Source organism: Mesocricetus auratus, unplaced genomic scaffold, assembly GCF_017639785.1.
Source record: "Mesocricetus auratus isolate SY011 unplaced genomic scaffold, BCM_Maur_2.0 Super-Scaffold_100045, whole genome shotgun sequence".
NCBI classification, from domain to species: Eukaryota; Metazoa; Chordata; class Mammalia; order Rodentia; family Cricetidae; genus Mesocricetus; species Mesocricetus auratus.
In genome coordinates, this window is record NW_024429222.1 from 9787570 (window position 1) to 9795805 (window position 8236).

At 48.4% G+C, this 8236-nt stretch overlaps 1 protein-coding gene and 1 long non-coding RNA gene across 2 annotated transcripts; one reads left to right on the forward strand and one right to left on the reverse strand.

Annotated features, from left to right (window-relative positions):
* Positions 1 to 511: 511 nt before the first annotated feature.
* LOC110342644 lies at positions 512 to 7156 on the reverse strand. Its single transcript, XR_002384769.2, has 3 exons — positions 6952 to 7156; positions 5947 to 6049; positions 512 to 570 (listed from the first exon to the last, which is right to left on the reverse strand). It is a non-coding gene; the product is annotated as an uncharacterized LOC110342644 (long non-coding RNA).
* A 249-nt stretch (positions 7157 to 7405) lies between these two features.
* On the forward strand, positions 7406 to 7958 carry Mt2a (metallothionein 2A). Its single transcript, NM_001281882.1, is given in 3 exon segments — positions 7406 to 7494; positions 7589 to 7654; positions 7786 to 7958. Coding segments are annotated over 3 exon segments (186 nt in total). The 5' UTR covers positions 7406 to 7466; the 3' UTR covers positions 7878 to 7958.
* The last annotated feature ends 278 nt before the right edge of the window (positions 7959 to 8236 follow it).

Here is an 8236-nt window from a genome sequence, read left to right on the forward strand (position 1 = left end):
CCTTCTCTGGGGTATCATGCATATCTATCTTGGGAACTTCCCTGTTTCCCAGACTCACTGGCAATGGGATTCTAGCCTGACACTTCCCTGATCCATGTCTAAAATCCATATATGAGTGCGTACATACCATGTTTGTCTTTTTTGTGACTGGGTTACCCTACTCAGGATGGTTTCTTCTAGTGCCATGCATTTGCCTCCAAATTTCGAGATTCCATTGTTTTTCCCCCCCACTGAGTAGTATTCCATTGTGTAAATGTACATTTTCTCTATCCGCTCTTCAGTTGTAGGACATCTAGGTTGTTTCCAGGATCTGGCTATTACAAATTATGCTGCTATGAACATAGTGGAACAGCCATCCGTGTTGTATGAATGGGCATCTTTTGGGTATATGCCTAAGAGTGGAATTGCTGGGTCTTGTGATAAATCCAGCCACACTGAACCTCTTAGAAGAGAAAGTGGGAGGTACCTTGAATGAATTGGTACAGGAGACCGCTTCCTGAACATAACTCCAGTAGCACAGACACTGAGATCGACAATTAATAAATGGGACCTCCTGAAACTGAGGAGATTCTGTAAGGCAAAGGACACAGTCAACAAGACAAAAAGGCAGTCCACAGAATAGGAAAAGATATTCACTAACTCCACATCTGACAGAGGGCAGATCTCCAAAATTTACAAAGAACTCAAGAAGCCAGTCTCTAAAACACCAAAGGATTTAATTAAAAAGTGGGGTATAGAACTAAATAGAGAATTCTCAATAGAGGAGTCTAAAATGGCTGAAAGACACTTAAGAAAATGCTCAACATCCTTAGCCATTAGGGAAATGCAAATCAAAACAACTCTGAGATATCATCTTATTCCTGTCAAAATGGCTAAAATCAAAAACACCAATGACAGTTTATTCTAGAGGGGATGTGGAGAAAGGGGGACACTCCTCCACTGATGGTGGGAGTGACAACTTGTACAGCCACTTTGGAAATCAGAATGGAGATTCCTCAGGAAAATGGGACTCAGCCTACCATAACTCAACTTCTAATGTCCAGGGCTTCTCCAAAGGGATCAGGTCACTTCTCTGGCTCTGCCCTCTGCAGCACACACAGTTTGTCTTCTAGGCTGTGGATGGCTCCACCCCACTGCTGCTGTTCTTGGTGCATCCCATGGTACTGGCATCTCTAAAACGCTGGGGCCTTCTGCTGCAAATGGGCTGCACTTTCACCAATAGCTTCTCTCGGATCTCCTCCTCATGGTGCCAAGCCCCAACTTCTCTGCATGACCCCTTTCAACTGCCACCAAGGCTGCACTTTGATCAGTGGCCTTTCCTGGCCTCACAGTGCCAAGCCTCAGCTGCTTTCCATGACCCCTTCATGCCTCAAAACCAGTTCTACCTGGGTGACTCTTACACTGCCAAGTTCAGGCACCAGCACAAGATCTTGGCCATGTCTGGAACATAGCTTCTCTGTGTTTGCAGGAAACACTTTCTGGATTTCACTTCAACAATGCTGGTCTTTTCTTAATCACTGCTCATTTCCCAGCTCCAGCCAATCAGCATCAAGTATCCCAGCAAAGCGAAAGTTAGCTCTAGTAGTTCTAGTGTCTTGTTAATCAGCTGGTTCTTCAACCCCATTTAACTAGAACCACAAAATCTTGATTCAAAATAACAAATGGCCCTGCTAGAGTCTTAAACCCCCTTCTTAAACTTCACAAGCCAGGCCTCCATCCTCGGCATTGCCCTCAACATTCCTATCTTCCAGCCTCCTACAAAACAGCTCACCAAGCTTTGAACACTCAATGGCTTTTCCTGCCCAAAGTTCCAAAGTCCTTCCACAATACTTCCAGAAACAACACAGTCAGGTCTGTCACAGCAATACCCCACTATCCTGGTACCAACTTTTCTTAGTTGGAGTTTCTATTGCTAGGATGAAACATCTTGACTAAAGAAACTAGGGGAGGGAAGAGTTTATTCAGCTTATTCTTCAAAATCACAGTTCATCATCAAAGGAAGTCAGGACAGGAACTCAAGCAGGGAAGGAGCCTGGAGGCAGGAGCTGAGGACGAAGCTACGGAGGAGTGCTGCTTACTGGCTTACCCCTCATGATTTACTCGGCTTGCTTTCTTATAGAACTCAGGACCACCAGCCCAGGGATGGGAACTACCCACAATAGGCTGAGCCCTCCCCCATAAATCACTAATTAAGAAAATGCCATACATGCTTGCCTACATCTGGGTCTTATGAAGGCATTTTCTCAACTGAGACTCCCTTCTCTCTGATGACTCTAGCGTGTGTCAAGTTGACATAAAACTAGACAGGGTAGGAGCATTGGCTTTTGGGGGCAGGCACAAGACCCTAGGCTTCATCTCCAGTGCCATAAAATGAAAGAAAAGAAAGGAAGACAGGTGTGGTAGCAGGAGCTGGTGATCACAGGGATAGAGAAAGTAAGCAGGATCGTAAATTCCAGGCTAGCCTGTGATACATGGTGAGCTCAAGGACAGCCTCATCCACAAAGTGAGACCCTGGTGAAGGGATGGAAGACAGGAAGAAAGGACTGACCTTCTGTACCTGGAGATGAATTTTTGTCCTTGGCCTCCCCATCCATTGCTCCGGTTCTGTCCCTGGAGCACAGAGAACAGGCCTAAAGTCCCCTGTTCAATGCAGCATAAACACACATGGGTGGGTTCAAATCCCAACTCCAATCCTTATGAGTCATGAATGACCTGAGCAAGTCATGTGACTTCAGCGCCATCTGTAGGAGTTAATATCACCTGCCTTATGGAGTTGTGTTGGGGCTTATTTATGGCTGGTTTTGTTTATGTGTTTGAATTTGTTTGTTTGTTTTTGGGGTTTTTTGTTTTCTTGTGTTTTGTGCTCCAGTTCAAACTCAGGGCTTCAGGCATGCTAAGTATGCTGGCAACACTGGATTCCAGGAAGATAAACTCATGATGACTTAGCCCAAATCCAGGGAAGAGAACGTGTTCCTCAGCATTCCCTGTCACTGTGGTGGCAAGCAATGAGGCTGCAGCAGAGACTCTCTAAGGCCAGGTGACTCTAAACTCAAACTGAGTATTCCATCACAGGGGAAGAATAACGGACAGCAGAGGGCAGAATAATAGATACCAACCTCGGCCATTAAAGGTAGACTGGAAACTCACGACATATTTCTACTAACCAGGGTAGGACCACATCACCACCCTATACTGATGACTTGTACCAGGAACTCAGAGAAGTGTTTTCCTTACCCCGGGCTGCTCAGTATCATCTCCCACATCACACTCCATGTCAGGGAAGCATCTGAAAGGCCTCCTTTTCCACCTCTGTCTCAAGTACAGAAGTGAGTAAACTAGGCCCGTTCCCCCCACACCCATAATTCAACAGCCTCCCCTCCAGAGAAGAGTCAAAGAAATTCAAGAGACAGGCACTCCCGGACACCAGTGTTACTACAGCATGGAGGCACAACAGGGTAGACCAGAGACTGCAGGGCAAACCCTGGGCCCTCTGCACTGAGCTGGAACCTTCCTGTGGGCGGATATGACTGAGTTATTAGGTGCCAACCACGTGGTGCATAATGAATGCGTATGCAAAGGACAACAACAACCAAAAGCTGGGATTTCTGTAATCAAGGCCATAAAACCGGATGTGCCAAACGTGATAGTTCACCCCTGTAATTCCAGCACATAGGTGGCTGGAGCCTAGGATCACGAGTACCAGGCCACCTTGGTATAGCCAGGCTCCCCACCATGCTATGAAGAGATACCATGACAAAGGCAACTTGTAAAAGGAAGCATTTAATTGGGCTTTCTTACGGTTTCAGAGGATGAGTCCAAGACCACGAGGGAGTCTGATGGCAGGCAGGCAGGCAGGCAGGCAGGCAGGCAGACAGACAGACAGGCAGGCAGGCAGACAGACAGACAGGTAGGCAGGTAGGCAGGCAGGCAGGCAGAAGGCTGTAGCAGTAGCTGAGAGCTCACATCTGATACACAACAGCAGACAGAGAAATGCCAACTAGAAAAGTGTGGGCTTCCTGAAATGCCACTCCTCTTGTTTTCATTAAATTCAGTAGCTGACCCTTAAGCAACTGCTGTCCTAATGGGCAATTGCAACTCTGTAGTTACTGGTAGAGGTTTGACTGCAGTGGCCATAGCCAGGCAAGGATCCTGTTCCCTCAGGCACTGGCTCTATCACAGTTGTTAAAGGGAACTTTACCTAGATCTCTATCCCCACAGAAAGCAGGATTCAAAGGTCGAGGTGAATTTCTGCTCACTCAGGCTGAATAGCAAGTAGCTAACCTTCTCTCTTAGCTCAGATCCCCCCCCCAAAAAAAAACAGCTGGTCCTCCTGCTCTGCCCCCACTTAAGAACCCTAGCTACACATGGCTCCTGCCTACCACTTCCTGTCAGCTAGTTGCTGACTCAAACTCCTGAGCCCAGGTTAATTTTATTTAATCAAACAAATGTAACATGTCTTTGCATCATTAGACAAATATTCCACATCATAAATAAATGTGACAAATCTTAGATTCCACAATACCCTCCTAGTGCCACACCTTCCCCAACAAGACCACACCTCCTAATCCTTCCTAAACAGTCCACCGAGAACCAAACATTCAAATGTGATGTGGGAAGTCCTTCTTTGTATATGCTTCTCTTATTGGTTAATGAAGAAGAAAACACTGATTGGCCAGGCAGGAAGTGATATAGCTGGGCAGAATCAGAATACAAGCAGTGACAAACAGGAAATCACTCTCTCTTATCTTCTCTGTGGGGATGCTGAGCCAGCCGTTATCATGTAGCAGGCAAAGGAGATGCAGGTCTGGTAAGCCAAGACCACATGGAAATACATGGATTAGTAGTTATGGGTTAATAATTAAGTCAGAGCTAGCCAATAAGAAACCATAGCCGACAGCCAACAACTTTATAATTTATATAAGCCGTGTGTTCATTTAGGGTTGATGTGGCTATGGAACCAGCCTGGCGGGAAGAGTTCACGTAACACAAGTATGGGAGTCTATGGGAGGCCATTCTCATTCAGATGACCACATAGGCAAAATGAAGGATAATTCCTGATATCAACCTAGGACTTCCACATACAGGCACACAAACGTGCACATAGAAAACACACATGCAAAATGTGCATATGCCGACACATACCAACATGGAGAAAAGAAAATAATTTAAAAAAAATCAAATCTGAGGATGTTTGGAGGTTACCTTTGAGTTTGAATATCATCTGATTTTTTGACAAATGAATAAACAGAGGTTTAGAACTACATAGGAGTTTGGGGGTGTAGCTGAGAGGTAAAGGTGTTTACAAATGTGGGTTCAGTGTCTGGGACAGACAGAGGGATGGAAGGAATGGGGGGTAAGAGGGAGGGAGCACCCCAAGGGCAAATGCGGGGACAAATTTTACCAGATCCCTTACCTCTCCCCACTCTGTGTGGTGTTTCCACCTCAGTGAGTGCCAGGTATCAGGGTGTTGACTTTTTTGAACTTTCTTACACACACACACACACACACACACACACACACACACACACACACACACATTCTGGGAATTAAACCTAGGGTCTCACACATTCTAAGCAAGCTCTCTACCACTAAGCTATATTCCTCACCCTTATTTTATTTTTTTGAGGCAGTCTAGGTATGTATCCCAATCTTCTCTGGGCTCCTGGAGTGCTAGGATTAGAAGCCTAGGCCACACCAACCAAACTTAACTTTTTCATTGCTGTTTGTTGAGACAATCTCATTAGGCAACAAAGGCTAGACTGGAACTCACTAAATAGACCAAGTTGGCCTTGAACTCACAGAAATCTTCTTCCCGCTGCCTCCTAGTGCTGGCATTAAAGGCATTGACTACTATATCCAGCCTACTTTCATTTTCTAAATCAGAGTCCTAATGGAAAGTGGGAACCGGGCAGGAGTAATAGTGCGGAGGGTGGGGGGGGGTGTTACCTCTATCAATTTACCAGATTCAGCAAGTAGTGACCGCCAACTCCATTCTGGCCACACCAACTGGAGACAGTCCAACAGGGGCAAAGACTGCTGTAAGCTCTGTCTGGGAAGGGAGAAGAGGAGCACAGAAATCAATCAGGCTCAAGTTCAAACACAGTGCAGCCGTGGAAAGTGCCGGGAAGGGAGAGGACAGGATGTTTACTACACATTCCTTGGGCAGCATTGGGCATCGGGTCTGGAAGGCGTCCAGGAGAAAGTGATGCCTGTGCTGAACCAAGAAGGCATTTCCCCATTTTACAGTTAAGAGCTGCAAGGACAGCCAGTCCTGTGACAGCTCGCCTACCCACTGCCTCGCTGAGTATCTACCAGAGCCTGCCAGGAAGCTTCCAGAAACTGTTTCCTTGGCTCCTCAGATGACACAGACATCCAGTTATGATTTCAGCGGACTTGAGCAAGCCGGGGAACCACTATGTGCCTCCAGGGAGAGAAATCCGGTTGCCATTTCCACTCTTCCCCTCGGCATCCACCCATGGAGTGGGGGAGGGAAAGCTATGTAGGTCTTTCCTTCTTCAAGTTCCAGAACACTACCACCTGGCCCATCCTGCTAGGCGAACACCCCGCAGGCAGAAGGTCCTGGTCTGTATCCTTCCGGACTGGACTGCTCCCCTCCTCTTGAATTCCACCTCCAGTAGAAGCCCTCAACACTTTCCCGCTTCACTCTCGCTGCCCCCACGAATAAGTGTCCTTAGCACAATGCTTGTGTCTTCCCAGTCTCTAGTCTCTGGCTACATACTGGCGCCTCAGCGGATTCTAATCCTGCATTCACATTAGGCAAGTGACTACGTGACTGCACCTCCGTCTCCCCATTTCTACTGTGAGAGACTAATGAACCGACCTCCCCTCCCCTCGCGTTGTAAAGGAAAATGAGAGGTCTAACATAATGCCTGGCAGCACAGGATACGCAGGAGGGACATCACCAACTGGGCTAGAACTAGTTTTTGTAACCTGGTCACACTTCCAACTTAATTTTCCTGTAAGCAGGGTCTCCACAACGCGCTTTCATCCAGGTTGGCACACACGATAAGCGCGGGATACTGTGCCCGTGTTGGGGGAACTGGACAGCCCCTCTGCACCCGGCCCCTCGAGCCCCAGGGAGCGGCAAAGCACGGGTGGGGAAGCTTCCGGGAACCATGCAGGTCCGAGCGCAGATCCTTTGCGCTCAGCCCCGTGTGCTCAGTCGGTGCGCCGTGCGGAGAGGGGCGTGACTCAGCGCGGGGGCGTGTGCAGGCGGCTCCCCACGTGCAGCAAGAGGGACGCGCGCAGTCTGCGGGGCGTGCGCAGCCTGCGGGGGCGAGTGCAGATGGTGGGCTACCTGGGCGGACCTTTTGCGCTCGCCCCAACTCCTTCCTTCTATAAAGGCAGCGCTCCTCACGCTTGTCTCCATCACGCCTTTTCCTAGCACTCAAGTTTCGACTTTTCCTCGGTCCTCAGCCGGTCTTCAACCGCCGCCTTCACTCGCCATGGACCCCAACTGCTCCTGTGCCACAGGTAAGGCGGACTGCTGACTGGTCTCCGCAGCCCAAGTTTCTCCGAGAGCTAGCCAGGGTGTTTGGGGGTCGCACTAACTGTCTTGTTCCTGTAGATGGATCCTGCTCCTGCTCTGGGTCTTGCAAATGCAAAGAGTGCAAATGCACCACGTGCAAGAAAAGTAAGTTGGATCCTCTCTACCCCTTTACCCTTCGCTCGGCATCAGTCCCTAGTCCGCCCTACCGTCCCAGGAGCATCCAGGTATGGTGCCTCTGACTCAGTTTTTCGCTCATGGTCAACTCTTCTCCCCAGGCTGCTGCTCCTGCTGCCCGGTGGGCTGTGCGAAGTGCTCCCAGGGCTGCGTCTGCAAAGAGGCTTCGGAGAAGTGCAGCTGCTGCGCCTGAAGCGGGATTCCCCTCAGCTGTCTGTAAATAGAGCAATGTGTAGAAACGTATTGGTTTTTTTACAACCCCGTCCTATTCTCCACACCTCTTTCTATAAAGCATGTAACTGATAATAAAAGTGTTGACTTGATTAACTCAGCTTGTCTTTGTGTGAATTGGAAATAAGGGACTGGGCAGAGGTTGAAATGCAACTGCAGAGGCTTGAGTTGTGGGTTCAGATATTAGCTTGTGACTTAGGCTGCCCAGGTTACCTCTCGGGCTTTTATCCTTGAAGTGTAAGAGGATGCACAGGTCACAGATGTGTCAACCCCTGCTGTGCACGTGTCTGTTGGGGATTAAAGCCTCTGGTTTCCAGCACT